Source organism: Chelmon rostratus, chromosome 9 (assembly GCF_017976325.1).
Source record: "Chelmon rostratus isolate fCheRos1 chromosome 9, fCheRos1.pri, whole genome shotgun sequence".
Classification (NCBI taxonomy): domain Eukaryota; kingdom Metazoa; phylum Chordata; class Actinopteri; order Chaetodontiformes; family Chaetodontidae; genus Chelmon; species Chelmon rostratus.
In genome coordinates this window covers 16,207,266-16,223,338 of record NC_055666.1, presented here as the reverse complement: position 1 = coordinate 16,223,338, position 16,073 = coordinate 16,207,266, and the positions used below count along the sequence as shown (strand labels likewise).

The following is a 16,073-nucleotide window of genomic DNA, read 5'->3' as shown; positions in this document are numbered from 1 at the left end:
TTATTTGTGGGACTCGAACTGAGGTGAAACGAATGCTGAATTTAATTCACAATTATATGCGTTTGTATTTTAAAGCAGCAAATAAAATATTCCCAGTGAAACATGTCCCACCCTCACAACTGTTTTGCAATTATTCAAAACAGTTTTGTCTCTGCAAAGTAGTGACACCATTAGTGATTTCTCAGCATCTACAGCATAACTTACTCACTTAATTCAAACATTTGCATTCATTACAAAGCAGCACGCTCAATGGGATGAGGAGTTTTGCAAGTAAAGTCCCATTAGAAAATGTCAAGCTCCCCTCATTTGTTCTTCCACATAAACACTTACTGCTCAAAGTAGCCTGAAAACTACACTGATGGAAATGTCACTCAGTGATTGCAGTGTCTCATCTTTATGTTATTCACGTTATTTTAATGTCTGTATGAGGTGGAGACGTCACCACACAGTACATTTGTCACCATTCTGGGCTTCGATGCGGTCACAAAATATCCCAAAGCTCTTATCTGTTCTGCTCTCCTCGACTCTGCTGCACATCCACAAATGGGCCGTGACCAACAGAAAAAGCAAACAAACCCTGAAGTGACCAATCAGTGAAGCTTTCAAGACTTGCGTCTTTGTCTGGGGGGCAGGCCTTTTGGCTTTTTGAAGGCAGGATAGGCCTGGGTTCCTGTAAACTCCCAAACAACCTCTCAGCTCAGCGCTGCACAGCGCTGGGTATCACAGTGTTCCAGGTTTATTTGGATCACACGCAGCGTTTTGATGCTGGTCCTTCCCTTGGCTGAATCACATCCTGAAAAAAAGTACTCTTGTGTTATGCTATGAATCCTGCTAAAGTGATATCATTCATAAGCAAAAAAACAAGAGTTTAATTGTTGAGGTCTGGAGAATTTGTAAAGCCTTAAAAATGCAGGGTGAACCCAGACAAAGCTGTCAGTGGGTCCAGGTTAGCTACACGCTAACGCCACATTAAAATACATGTATACATTTTGAAAGTATAACTTAAATTACATGAAACTGTCAGTCAAAGCATAAATATCACAAGGACGTGTCATCGACATGATGCACTCTGCACAGTTCAACAGCACAGCAGAGACGAGGCAAGTGAATGATTCTTAGTTAATCAATAGCCGTGCAGGAATCTCCACAGCTCAATCAGACTATCTGTCTGTACTACTGTCTGTGACACACATACCGTTGCATACCACTCACTGGGAGCCCTACACTTTGTTGTATAACTGCATGTCTTCATTTACAGATCATTTCTTTCAGGCATGCATTAAGTGCTTAGATTCAGGGCAAATGTGGGAATGAACCATTAAAAACAGTAAAGGCACAATGTGAGGAACAGACGGCCATGCAGCTCTAAAACATGGATGGAGGTAGTTTAGATGAATAAGCCGATGGAGCATGCCGGAGGGTGAGACTGAATTATCTTACTGGAAATTGTAAAAGAAGTGAAGTTCAATCTGGCAGCCGCAGGGAAAAAGCGTAATGATAATCTTTCATCACTCAGATTCATCCTTCATAAATTTGTATGTTGATCGAAACACACATGTACAGAAAATGTGATTACATTAACCAGTTATTACTGCTCATAAGAAATATTATATAGTAATAACATAAATAGAAGAAGAGTAGAATATATGAATACCTGTAAGTAGGGTATACAGAGGTTGTAATTGAACCACTTATGAGGAATATAGCAAAGCAGATAAAGCATCCTCACAATACTTGTATTACTTTTCATTTTCAAAGTGCGGTGTTATGAACTCTAGTAAATCCTCATTAACTTTCAGAATTTAGCACTGAGAATCATTCTGTAACATGTGTGAACCTTCTTGTTTTACAGTCGTCACGCGGGTGGCCGACATCTGGATATACATTTCAGTGTTCCTCCTTCGGGAGATGTGGCCGCCTTAATTGCGTTTTTCTCATTAATGCTTCTTGAAGCGTTGTCCTATTAAACTGCAGCGTGTTTCTTTATAAGACTCGGTTGAACGGGGGCCCGCACATCTGGTCCTGCGCTCGTCTGCCTCGGCCTGTCCTCTGTTGGTAGGGGATCCTCACCAAGCGGGCGGGCTGAGGAAACATCGCGTTCACCCTGTTCCCTCTGCCTCCAGCCCTCCCCTCTGTTTGCATGAGATCCACGCTCCCCTGTGGGACTGCACAGACCTATTGCCCCGGCGGTTTTCTAGACTCCAAAGTTGAATGGTTTTAATTTGTGTTGCTATTTGGAAGGAGAGTATTATATGAGGTGCTGAATATACGTGAGTTCCCTGTTGCACCACTTCACAGCTGCCCTTTGAGTTATGTCAGGTTCCCCTTTGAGAGAAAGTAAAAGTGGTGTCTGAATGCTTTTAATACAACTGTATGGGCTGGGCTAAATTTATGTGCATATTTACATGTGAAAACAGCATAGCTTGATGTCCAGCTGCACATGCTGTGTCTGTAGCAATCATTCCAAGTTCTCATTGGTGTTGCCCCACGCTAAAACACAAAGATCCCTGGAGTGAACATTAAGGATCTGGAGAGTACATTCAGTCCCAAAGAGAAGCGGTCTGTGTCCGGTTTCCATTCAAATTCCCGCCCCTGCTTTGATCGTGCTGTTAAGAGGCCTGTATGTGCGCCTATAGATGCAAATACTGAATATAATTCTTCAGTCCCTTCAAAAGAATTGCTGCTTTTGAGGGTGTTATATGGCCTCACCTCACTTGTATCTGCATACGTTAAACCTGGTTTTATAAATGAAGTTGCTGCACGTGCACGCCATGTGGATCAGCTGCGTGTTATTCGATCGCCACTGTTTAGATTTACAGCTCTGTGCTTGAATCAGAACATGTCGTGCGGAAAGCTGACTGAGTTATGATCTGAGTCATTCCTGTGGTCTTGTCGGAGGAGAACAGTATTATTTGTTTGGCTTGTAGAGATCAGCCGATGGCAGGCTGATGAAACTTCCTCCGGCTAATATGAGAAATGTGGTAGAAATGCAGCCCTGGTCACTGCCATCGAGAACTTGGAGGCCATAGACGAAAATAAAGAAGAAATACTGGGGTTAGGGAAAGAAAAGAATGATATATTATAAGTTTTATTTTAGATCTACTTCAAATAGATTAGTTTTTTATGGTTGACAACTTTTCTCCAGTGTGAGTCATTGCAAAACTTGGATAGTGTTATGAAATCGGGCACCCCAGGGCAGAAAGGCATGGAATGAAAAAGTTTTTGGAAAAAAAAAAAAAATAGAGGTCAATTCTTCTTCTTTTATTAAACAATAGTCACTGCATGGTTAATTTATACTTGTAGGACTTTGTCTGTTTTTTAATGTCTTGAAGGAATATTTCATGCTCACTCGTGCAGCCGATTAAGCTGCTAATGCGCCTTCCTCCAGCAATGACCGGCAATGACTTGTCTCACATTATCCATGGGAAATTAGTCATTGCTCCATCGTCATCTCGCAGGTGACAAAGGATTAGCTTTAATGCTCAGCGGAGGAGCCCGCTGGAGTCTGTGGGAACGAGTCGGTGTTTGGATGACACCGACAGCGAGAGCTAGCAGGGGCCCCGTCCTCCAGCCGGATCCAGATCGCGCCAACAAGGCCGGACGTGCGCGAGCGAAGCATGTATGCAAGCGTGCAGCCGACCGCACGCATCGACGTGCACACGCTCGAACCAAAACACGAGCGAGCACACAAACACGCACCGGGGGACGGCTCGTCGAGGGCCCGGCGCCCTCCAGCGTCGTCCCAGCTGCCGGTGACTCGGGTCACGCAGCTGCGAGCTCAGCCAGACGCATGGATGGGCTGATTGTGAGAAAGCAGGATTCAATCATCCTGTCTAACTTGATTACACCAGAATGAACGAATCAGTAAAAATTTCTTCTGATTCGTCATGAAAATACTGCTGCTTCTTGTCATCCAAGCCAATTAAGTAGCACGCCTATAAATATGCTCAGCCACCATTTAGCAGCATCTATTTACTCACAGCACATGCTGCCAGTCTTCTCGATGGCAGCCTTTTTGCTTGTGATGGATTTCATTGCAGTATGTGCCCACTGGTCCCATGTCAGCATTCTGTGGCTAAAGGCAACTCAGATTGACATAGATACACACAACCACACCAGCTGAGCCGTACAGTACACTGAAGCAACATAGGCAGATGAATATAGACAGATGGCACTGAACTCTGTAACCTTTTGTTCTGGGACATGATCCAGCCAACTGTGTGTTTATCGCAGGTGCCATGCAAACTGGCAGCCATCCAGTCTTTTGAGTATCACTATTCATGCATTGTATCAAGTAAACACGGTGTATCTTATGAGGAGAAGCTTTGCCACAGTTTTTTTTTTTAATCTAAGAAATATACACTCATGGAATTTTCAGATTGGAAAAAACTCGAATAGATTTTTGGTGCTCGGTACACCAAACTGAAAACAATAATGAGCGATCCAACAGCTCGCTCATAAGGGTGGTAAACTAGGCGACCCGTAACGAGTCAAAGGGCTTTGACACGACTAATAACAAAGTTCACTGCTATTTAACACTGCACGGCCAATTGAGTCCACAACCTTTGACCTTTTGCAGAGCATCCACGGAGCCCGCTTAACTGCGTTCAAGCCCGGAGAGTGTAATCCCTTATCTTTCAGGGCAGGCAATCGTGTGTGTGTGTGTGTGTGTGTGTGTGTGTGTGTTTCAGTGCGTGCACATGCTTGCACCAAAAAAAAAAAAACACAGATGGGTATCCCATGAACTATGCCCTGTGGTGTGATTTCTTTTTGGAGGCATGAATGTGGCATGACAAGCGTTCACCATGCCATATTCCTCTCACACACTCCTCCAGGTCCCGGCTCTATTTTAGTATTTTCACGGTAAATTTAGCCAGGGCGTTCTCCCCTGTTACAGCACAAGGTAAATCTTTACATTATGGCCTGAAGCCGCCTGACTGGTGCTGAATCGCAGCCCGGTGCCAGATGCTGTGAGGTCCCCGAGCTTGTTAAATGTAATGTACTGCACACAGCACCACCACAGCAGTGCACTGCTGCTTGTCCTGTTGTAAACTGCTATTAGTGTCAGCAAAGGCTAATGTAAATGAAGTGATAATTATTTTGTATGAACTCAAATTAAGTGCATTCACTTCTGGTAAGCAAAGCATTAAAGCGGGCCTTTATGTTGTCTGCAGAAATTTAATCAAGGCAGGCGAGGCGCAGCTCTCACCTCGTCTTCTCGGTGGTTCGGCGCAATTTAGCGTGTCAGCGAGGCAGATGTTACAGAGCAAAGGAGATTCTCCAAGAAGGGACTAAATGCAGTTTCCCACAGATGCGAAGAAGAGTGAAGATGAGTGCACACACACCTGCTTGTGGTGTCTTCTCATTGTGTAACAGCTACATTCAGGGATGTACAGAGGAATAAATGGTTTCTATGTTTCCTACCGTGCAGATCATAATGAACCCTTTCTGTAGCTAAGTACAGCCTATTAAAGCAGTTGGTTCTTTGGCGCCTGTAACCAACATTTAGCCGAACTGCTTAACGCAGCAAGTCAGACACGTGATAGCGCTGAGTTCGTGACACAATCTTGTAACTTTTAAAGCCTTAAACTGATATATAATCACGGCTGGGTCCTGGTTTTACTCTAATTCCGTGCAGGATGCATGAAATCGCTGCTATCACGACATGCTCTGACAGCAAAGGCTGCATTTGTTTTTCTCTTCATTCGGTTCCTCCCTTTTCTCTAGATTCAGGAAAAATAAATTGCTGTTTGTAAACACCACATGATAATGGGATGAATCGTCTTGTCAATCACTCTTGCTGTTCCCGTAGATGAGTGTGCGCGCCTTCCCGTGTTTGTACAGACGGTATTGGTCCCGTGTGTGAGAGGATAATCGTCTGTGAATGTGTAATTACATGGCACCACTTGTGTGGCAGGAGAACAAAAACAAGAAGCGCCCTATGGCTTGCAGTAGACTGTAAAGAAACACGGATATAGAGTATCTATAATGTCACCCACCGGTTTCTTCAGAGGGAATGTTCCAGCTCATCTTGTCCCTTGCTTGAGCCAAAAATTGTGAAAATACATGCGTATGATGGGATATCTGAAGATGAATACCACGTTAAAAACAATAACTAATTCATATGTAACAGAAGAAAATGCCCTGATGTCTTTTGATGTTTTTGAGCAATGCAAAACCTCACGAAGCTGTAGACGGAGGGGGAGAAAGAAAGAGGAAAAAAACATCCACCTGAGTCTAAATGACTAAGATGAATACAGAAGGATTAAATGTTCTTGTTTGAAACGAATCGCGCCTGACATGATGGTGCAAACATCCCAAAGACAGCCAGTCCCTCTGAGGTGCTGTCCTGTGTGTGTGTGTGCTAATCTCACGCGCTGCCCATCAGCCTGTTATTTTTCTTGCACATTTACGACCAGGGTGGAGTAGTATCACATGTAGTCAGGATTATGTAATCAGATTACAAAAAAAACCCAAACTAAAATCAGGACATATTACATCTGATAAAAATGTGTAATTAGATTATAGTTACTTTGTCAAAGATTACTTTAGAATATTGAAACTTTTTTCTTGATAACCATGAACAACTGTAAATGCTTGATATGCAAAGTGCATTTTATTTGCACTGAAAATGTTTTGGGGTATTTAAAGAGACAAAACAACATTTGTGGAACTGATTTGTTTGTGCCTGCATCTTTCTTTTTTTTGTATAAATTGCAATATTTTCAATGTTTTTCAACTATCCAACAGTAATCCAAAATAATTCAAATTAGATTACATGTTTATGTAATCCAATGGATTATGTTACTAACTAGATTGCCCTGTCATTTGCATTCAGTGACTGTCTACATTTCTCAGTAATGACACCCTGTAATGACAGCATACACCCCGTATGCTCAGGGACTTCTTGTGGTCACAATTTCTGAAAAACCCTTTTTCATTGGCCGCTCTGCTTTGTCCCTCCGTCGACTGCTGACTCCTCACTCCTCCTCGTCGGCCAGTAGGGGCCACAAGTGATCTGCTTCGCCCACATGCCCTCAGACACACCTGGCAGAGATCTGCAGTCTTCTAGTCAGAAACTGAGCTGAGTGAACCTGAAATTCCACCACCACAAGGAAATAGAAATGACCTTGTTGTCTTAAAGGCTGTGTGGCAATATTCACCTGATCTATCCAGCTATTAAGCTAATAGCTAACTAATTGTCCTCAAATAATACTCTTATTCTTCGAAAGACACTGAAGGAGGCTCTCAGTTTCATGGTCCTGTGTATTCAGGACAGAGCTGCTTGACATTTACTTCATGCTTTTGTTTTCTGAAATAAGACCTTAATGGCACAAACGATTGCAACATTAAATCCTGGTGTTACATGACTTGTAACACAACACAGAAGGTGGCTCGCCTGTGCACCTCGATCCGCATCAAATGTCAAAACCCTCGATGGTTTAAGTGGAGACTGTGGTGTGAGACATTTATATAACTATCAACCTAGAAAGCAGCTTGCAGTTAGTCATGACGAGAGCGGTTTAGTTTTGCTGCTACACCTTTGCCAGCAGCATCCAAGCATTAATACATTAATCACAAGTGAGGCTTATTGAAACTGACAAACCCACTTAATCAGAATTTTTAAGTGTTTTGGGGATTTGTGAAAACCGCACACCTAATCTGAAATGTTACATAAGGTGCAACTGAGCTAACGCAGCTGCCTCAGCTTGATTTTACATACAAATTATGAGCACTTGTGGAACAATGTCTCTGCGGTGAGGAGCTCCAAAAGCACTCTCATGCAGGAGACAGTATAAGTGAGCAGACATCATAATGCTTGTTTGGCAGCCGTCAGCGTCTTGGAAAGCCTTGAGCTGAATTTGGGTCATTATGTGGAGAACAAGTTTTGTTTCACGTCCTGGAACAATGGCCCAGCTATGCGTTTTACTCCACGCATTGCCGCTGATTGAATGAGGTGTGGAGAGGAGGCACGATGATTGCTCCCTTCAGGTGCGCTCAGAGACAGATCTTCTGCTTTGATTGCCTGAAACAGACGCTCACACGGCCGTGCAGAGATGAAACGGTTGGCGGCGTTTCAGGAGGCTGTCATTTTCATTGTGACTCCGGGGCCATTGTGCTGGATTGGAGGCGCATCATGCAAGTGCCAGTCTGAGCATGGCACTCGCAGTCATGGCTGCATATCCAGGGGTATCGCCAGTGCTCAATTGTCTCTTTGTGCTTTGAGAACACAGTTGTTGAGAACAAACAACAGCAGAGCAGCGAGCAGGCACTCAAAGGGCTCCTGCCTCCTTCATTCGGAAGGCAAGATGGGACAGTCTCACACACGTCCCACTGAAGTTCACCCTTTCGGGGCCATGCCACCCTCTCCCAGGACGGTGTGCGCCCTCCGGCTGGCCGAGCCACCCCACAGGTTCTGCTGTCACTACCAGCACTTCAGCTACCCCGAGAGAGCTACGAGCTACTCGCCCCCTTACTCACCGAGTCTGTTCAAGAGGCCCGATCGGCGGTAAGTGGGGGGATCGTGACCTATTCTCTATATCTTCATTTCTTCTCTCTTAAACTTTGAGGATCATGTTGTCGAAAGTCATCCTGTTCAGTGTCCACTCACTGAATTTGCTAAACTGATATGTGCACCGTGGGCCGCTGTGGGTGCAGCGCTGACAGCAGACGGCGACATCTCTACCAGCCCTCGGATAACAATGTCAGCCCTGTCGTCATCTTCTGCATGCGCTGCATGTTTAACACAGCCTCTCACATAAAGCAATATTACATGCAATCCAAGGGCAGAAATTGTCAGCCTGTAAAATTTATTGAAAAATCTCATGAGTGAGACCAAGGCCATGTGTCTCGTTTCTACTCGTGGCTCAGGAGACTTATAGGTGATGTGATAATAATGACCGCCTCTGGCTAGTGTATGTAGAGTGTTCAGTATTCATTGGTCGTGTTGCCCCCACACTTCCTCTGGGATAGCCTCTGGCTGCAGCCCATAGCAGGCCTGTGTGTTCTCAGTCCACACTCTCATACGCGCCATGCATTCCTAATTGTGAGAGTGCAGATTTCACACAGTAAAAAGGAGAGGAAAGGCATCTGACCAAGAAGCCATCTGAAATGCATAGAACTGTTTTTTTGCTTGTGCCTCCTTGTTATTGGGCTGCATTACGGACATCTTGAAATCAAAACCCCAGAATGCCGCCCATAACAAAAGCTGGGAGTTTGGCGGCATGTCTCAACCTCATTCTTCTTAAGCCGTTGGTGCAGATGAATCACAGTATTATACAACGCAGTTGGCGCTAGCGCAGGGGACATCTGATGGAAATCGTGGCCCATCGCCTGGCTTTAGAGTGACTCACTGGACTTGGCGCATGCCAAACATAGTCAGGCAACAAGAGTCCCACAGAAAAACGAGGGATTTTATTTCTTGAAAAGACAGCATAGGTCAACGTCTGTGGCACTTAAACCGTTTGGAAACACACAGATACAAGTTCAACTAGAATAGCTTTTGTTTGTGGTAATCTCTGGCTTGTTGAGATTTGAATTGGAGCAGTGATTAAAGTGTGATTAAAGCAGGCATTGCAGGAAGGTCACGGCCATCCTATTTTACATTGTCATCCTCTCCCTGCATGTGGCTCATTAGGTATTTACTTCAACAGCGCAGGAAGGCTCCCCACTGCCTGCAGCTTCTATGTGTGCCTCTCAGCTGAGCCACAGGCAATCGCTGTGGCTCGCCCCTCCTAAATGGGACTATCACAGCGGGGCAAGGTAATTCGCCAGCCCCTCATCGCCAGAACGGGGCCTGATATTAAACCTGGCAGCTGTACAGTCACAGCACCAAATCTGAGACGACAGCCACTATAGGCCCTAATACCCAGTCAATGTGCTTTCTGCTTAGCCTCGTTAGGCGACCAAAAGTCAGCCTTTCCACTCTAATTGTTTTGTTACATAACACTTTTTCTCCAAAAAAAAGTGGCAGACTGTAGTTAAATGTGCAGAGATCAGAGAGTTGCAAGTTTTCTTTTCCTGTGCAGTCTGATCTTGAAGAAAAAAAAACACACATGATCTTTTCCAAAAAGGATCCACACTAATTTCTAGTGTTATTGCATGTAGAGCAGGGAATTTCCATATAAGTTATTGAGACTAGCTGGGAACGTTCTGCAGTTCGTGGGTGTTTTGGAAGAAAACTTGATGATGCAACAGAGGCTTTCTAATAGAAATTTAATTGATTTATAATCAGTATTGAATCAGATAATTGTAACAACAGAAGGAAACGTAATGTGACAGCTGAGAGACATTGGGCTATCATATTAAAGCTATTAAGACCTGCACAGACGCCTCAGTGAAAACAAAGTCTATCGCTCATGAACAGCCGCAGGTATGTTTTCCTTCCACCACAAATTGTTTATTGTTCTTTGCGGGAGGCTCGGTTGCATCACACGTCGTAAAATGCAAGTTCAAAAGACCATCTGAGGTGCGAGAGTTCATACACCAGCACATATGCCTCAGAATGAATCCTGCAGGCCCTTCCAATGAGTGGGTATTGATACCAAGTAGAAGTAGAAGATATACACAACAGAATTACAGTCTGTGTTACCCTGAATTACCTTTGACGGATGTTGATTAGGGTGGACTAGAGTATGATAAACAAAAGCAAGTAGTATGGCGGGTCAACAGTATTAAATAAAGAAATCATCTGATTAATTGATTAATTAATTAGCCTTGAGTGTCTTTGAGAATTTTCCATGTTTTTCTTTTCAAGCAGGAAAAATCCTGGGGTTGATTGAATCATGGATCAGGAGAAGGTATATGGAATATTCCATAGTCAACATTGTGTCCGGGAACAAAGCCTCGGTCATAAATATTGTCCCGGTGTATTATGCGCTTTCACCACCAGAGACCGATAGAGTTCAGACGTAGACTGAGGGGAAATTTACCGGGACAGAGGGTGGAAAAGTACCTTTGCAGAGCACATGTGCGCGTGAGCGGGTGATACAGAACATTCCGTTATTTGACACGTTTACTGTAAAACAACAACAACAACAAAGTGAGGAGCAACAAGGTGTTCGTGTACTTATAATGTTGGTGTCAAGGACAGTTCATTTTAAGCTGTGACAGTTCACACTCCTTAAATCAAGAACTAATAAATGAACGCTTTAATAGTGAAAGGAAACATCCTCTGCGCTCATTTGGTGAATAAGTTCAGTGAATCACGTGGAAATCAGATGATCCAAATCTTCGCCGCATGCGACCTTTCATTGGTCAAATCGATTTTTTATTTATCAGCACCACGAGTGACTCGTTTGTGCGGAGCTCCGATTGTTCAGTTGTTTGTTTTGAAGTCGTTTGTTGCACTGAGTGCGGATTTCGGTCTGTGGGTTAACTGCAGAGGCCAGCAGCAGCAGCAGAGGAGTTCAGAGGCAGGGCACACGCAATGCTGCATTCAAATGCTTCCCTTAAAGTCGTTTTTTCGATAAGCGTTTGTGTTTACTGCTATTCAGTTAAGATGCAACCTGACATTATTCGTTTTTGTTGACTTTTGTTTTGTGAGTTAAGTGGTTGAGAGGCGCACTTTGCACTGCATTGCAGCTTGAAAATGACAATTGCATTGTTAGAATTGACTGATAACACCAAGGTTTTTTTTGGTCTTTGTTTGTTGACGACAGCCATCCTTCTGATGGCAATAATCATACGATAACAGCTAGAAAGCAGAATAAAGATAGATCATGCTGTCAAAATAAGCATGCATTACATGAAGAGAGCCCATCTAAGACCTACATCACAGTTATACTTATAATTTATATTATGTGTTTGTATGCTGGTGGTTCTCATTTAAGTATTTTTAACATTACAGACAAAAGGTTCTGAATTAAAATTTAAAGTGGAAATAGCAAAAATGTCACTATCATGAAATAGTATTATACATTCTTATGTACAATAGTTCCTGGAAAAGTATGTCTCAACCCTACTATGGGGCATTTTATAGAGTGGTTTTAACTGTTGGCTGTATATTTCATTGCATCATGTTTTATGGCTGCATATGTTACATTTTAATCTTTATTCTGCACAATACACACATAAAAAACATCCACGTGAGTAGTAGAGTAATTCCGACAAAACAGCAATATACTACGGGAGCAAGCCTCCTGAGTACGTGACCAAGCGTGATATTTCTCCCTTCAGGTTTGTTATGTAAAAAAAAAAAATGTTGTTATCAGATTCTTGCACGGTCCAGCGCCTACAGCGAGTTTTTCCTACTGCGCGGGAAGGCACCATAAAAATCTGACCCACCAACTCATTTGACTAATTTATGCGCGCGTCAGATGACGTCAGGAGGCGAGCCACTCAAATAGGGCCCGGTGGCAGAAATAGCAACAGACAGTCGCTCGTGAAAACCGGCGAAGCTCACACACACGCACGCACACATACACAGCGACACAGCGACACAGCACCGCGGCTCCGCCAGGCAGCATCGCTACGAACAGACGAAACAAATCCGGACATACGGTCGAGTGAAGCAACCAGTCGCAAACGTGGCGAGAAGTATAATCCAAACGAGTCTGGTACTCAACATGAGCACGGAGATGTTCGCGAAAACACCCATGGAGGTGGCCGTCTACCAGTTACACAACTTCTCCATCTCTTTCTTCTCCTCGCTCCTCGGGGGAGACGTCGTGTCGGTCAAACTCGACAACAGGTAAATATCTGCGCCGCAGGCACGACTTGTTTGGCTCACATTTGATCGATCATCGTGTTTGATCTGTTAGAAATGGCTTCGCATTCTGCTGCGGGCCTGTAGATTCTGTGTTTTCATATAATGGGTTACAGTAAATGCGTCGTCTGCTCTTTATTATCATTATTGTTTATTGTGGCTTTAAACGCTGCGTGCGCTCAGCTGTGTTCCTCTCTGCTGCTGTTTACTTGGACTTTGAGCGCATAGCTGTGCTGCTCTCTCCGCCACTTCCTCCACCCTGTCCTCCTAACACCATACCCCCATACCACAGCCCAGTCCTGCACTCAGAGCAGTCAACATGCAGATCAGAAACACTTTTCCTTTCTCTTTTGCAAGCTTTATGTGACTGTGAGGCGAGCAGCAGTCCAGGCTTTGAACTGTTCACTCACGGCCTCTCTTTCTTCTCTCCTGCAGTGCCTCTGGTGCTAGCGTGGTGGCCATCGACAACAAGATCGAGCAGGCGATGGTAAGCTGAGAAAACCCACACCCACACAAACACATGGATGCAGCCTGCACCATCATGATATAGGTTGTAGCACACAGACCATGCACATGTTGAATCAGCCTGTAATGATGAGCTAGTGCTGTTAATTATAATGATTAGAAGTGGATCCACATTGTCTAGAGCAAGCATCAAACTGTGAGCTTGTAGATGCACTTTGAGCCCTGAAAGAGACATCAGCATGTATAAAACATCTATAGCCCGCTGACCTCCCCAAAACGCTGTTCCCCCAATGCATCCTGCACAAAACCAGCGCTCTATGAGTGCCCCTGCATAGTCCCTGTGATGTGCAGGCAGCACAGGCTAGCGTATGCTTTATTGATGTGACAAAGCACAGAACAAGTGCAGGAGGATGGCAGGAAGTCCACAAAACAAAGGCTGATCAATATTTTGCAGCAGAGAATTATTGAAAGCACCCGCGAGTCAACGTTGTATTATTTATGTTTCAATGCATGAGGCTCATGAGAGATCCATGCGAGTAAGTAGATCAAATCCAGTCAAAGATGTCCTCTGACGGCGAACTAGCCTGCAGGACTCCATCATTGTTTCAGCGCATGCGCCAGCCGAGCAGGTCGGCCTCAGCCTGAGCTCCTCTCTGTTTTTGTATCCAAACTCACCCGTCTCTCCTTCTTCCCCCTCGGCAGGACCTCGTCAAGAACCACCTGATGTACGCGGTGCGCGAGGAGGTGGAGATCCTCAAAGAGCAGATCAAGGAGCTGGCGGAGAAGAACAACCAGCTGGAGAGGGAGAACTACCTGCTGAAGAACCTGGCCAGCCCCGAGCAGCTGGAGAAGTTCCAGTCCCGCATCCCGACGGACGTGCTGCTGGACAATCAGAGCGCCCAGGTGACCCCGCGAGCAGCAGCAGACCTTCATCCACAGCTCTGGCTCTGCTGTGTAAGTGGCTCTGCCTTGGGGGCGGGCAGAGCCACTGTCTCTAACAGTAATGGACCTCATTTGAATGAAGCGTACGAAATCGCCGTAGCCGAGAACCCCTTCGAAGCAGCGAAGGTGAAGCATCGGGCTGCAAATGATCGATGGGACACAAAAGAACGTTGACTCTGATAAGCACAAAACAGAACTTAAGACGCTCTGACCGGTGCGGTGTCAGGCCCGTCCTCTGATACCGTCCAACTCTTGTAGAGTCTCCGTGTAGACAAAAGCGCTGAGAATAGAGAGAGAGGGCTGACTAGATACCGCGCCGAGCGCTTGCTTTTCAGACAGGTGGGGGGGCTTCCCCCGCCTGGCCGAACCCTTCCGACGAGCACCCTTCGCTCTAGAGAGGGGTGCGGGGGAGGCGTTGATGGGGCTGGCCCTTGCAGGTGCTAACTTGGAAAGGGCGGCGCTCCCCGCTCACCCAGGGGAGGCCCCCGCCCGAGACGGTCCCCCGCGTCTCAACGAGAAGAGCCCCATCATGTGGATTTGTCCGACGGAGCAAACACAAGCGCCACGCCACACATTTCAGCCGCATATCGAGGACTTTTCCTGCACCTTCAGTGTATTGCTCATGTCTTCATGTACATTTAAGCATAACAAGAATAATCAACAGGATAAGCTACGGCAGCAGAGGTGGGAGGTTAATGCAGAGTTTAGCCTGTTAGAGCCGGTGGACCGCTGCAGTACACCGATCGTATACTGTAACGATTCACAAAAAGTAATCTTGTATTGTCTGCAGATGGGGCTTGCTGCTTATGGGGGAAGTTAATCCTGCTATATCCTGTTTTTTGTTTGTGATTCTGAACAAAATCAGCTGTTTGTAAGATAGGAGTGTTGTACAGTGGTCTTAAAGATTTTCGTGTGTAATCCAGGGCGACGGGCGAGCCTGGCCGCCCTGCTTGCCTAGCTCCTCACAGTAAAGGATAACTACAATGTACATAAATGCCGAAACGTCCTGAGGAGAACTCAGCGGCGGTGGCGAGCACGTCGGCGCTGCACATGCACTCCTGATTTTAGCGGCGCCGTCCAGAATCTGGTCCGTTTCTCGCTTTGTCTGGTTTTTTTTAGATGCCAACTTGAAAACGATGGCATGACAACAGTGCCTGTCTGTAGTAAGAGAAACGCATTTCCACACTGAGCTCTGTTGTTGTTTTCTAGCTACCAAAGACTCCCCCCCCCACCCCCCCCCCCCCCCCCCCCCCCCCCCCCCCCCCCCCCCCCCCCCCCCCCCCCCCCCCCCTTTGTTTTTTTACTCTCACAACAACAGAAGCCAAGCAAACCAGGACCATGTGTAAAACTTCACAGGGAGAAGCTAGTGCTAAAGTTTCTATGTGTTTTTGTAAAGATAACGGTGTTGTTGCTGTAAAGTATCCTGGAAACAGTTGTTCACTATGGTGTTTGGATACAGCTGCACATTTGCAATAAACCTTATGTTTACATAATACAATACGCTGACACACTGTGGTTTGTTCTTGTAGCTTGTGTTTGATCCAAAAATGAAAGCTTTATGATTTGATATGTGGCTCCATCAGTCATGGAAATAGAATCTATTACAAGTCCTTAAAGGTGTAATGAATGCTCTGTGTTTCCATTACTAATGCCTTACGTTCTAATACGCTGTAGTTATAGGGGAATACCGCTGACGCCACTTTTATTTTTAACTTTTCCCTTATGTTAGTGTTTTGGAGGTTGCATATTCTGTGCATTGGAGAGATTTATTCACTGGAAATCCAGTCAGGGAGGACAGATGAGGCGGCTGTGACAACACCCAGGGTGATTTCATTTTCTGCCTCTGAAAGACGAGTCTGAGACGGCGAAATTCCTCTCATTTGAATTTCAGAGCAAACAACATCGTCTGCTGGCAAAACTAACTTAGCATTCCTGGAAGCTGGAGCCATCACAACATCTT

General features: G+C 45.2%; 1 protein-coding gene across 2 annotated transcripts in view; it reads left to right on the top strand.

Moving 5' to 3' along the window:
- tsc22d3 (TSC22 domain family, member 3) overlaps nucleotides 1–15,606 on the top strand; it is a 34,668-nt gene extending 19,062 nt beyond the window's left edge. Inside the window, exons 1-3 of one of the 2 annotated variants that reach the window (XM_041944699.1) lie at nucleotides 12,334–12,691; nucleotides 13,142–13,193; nucleotides 13,874–15,606. In XM_041944699.1, coding sequence (XP_041800633.1) covers nucleotides 12,567–12,691; nucleotides 13,142–13,193; nucleotides 13,874–14,287 — 591 coding nt within the window. In that variant the 5' untranslated portion in view covers nucleotides 12,334–12,566 and the 3' untranslated portion in view covers nucleotides 14,288–15,606. Of the gene's footprint in view, nucleotides 1–12,333; nucleotides 12,692–13,141; nucleotides 13,194–13,873 lie in introns of those variants that run through there. The other variant, XM_041944698.1, reaches the window with a different exon arrangement.
- Nucleotides 15,607–16,073: the final 467 nt, after the last annotated feature.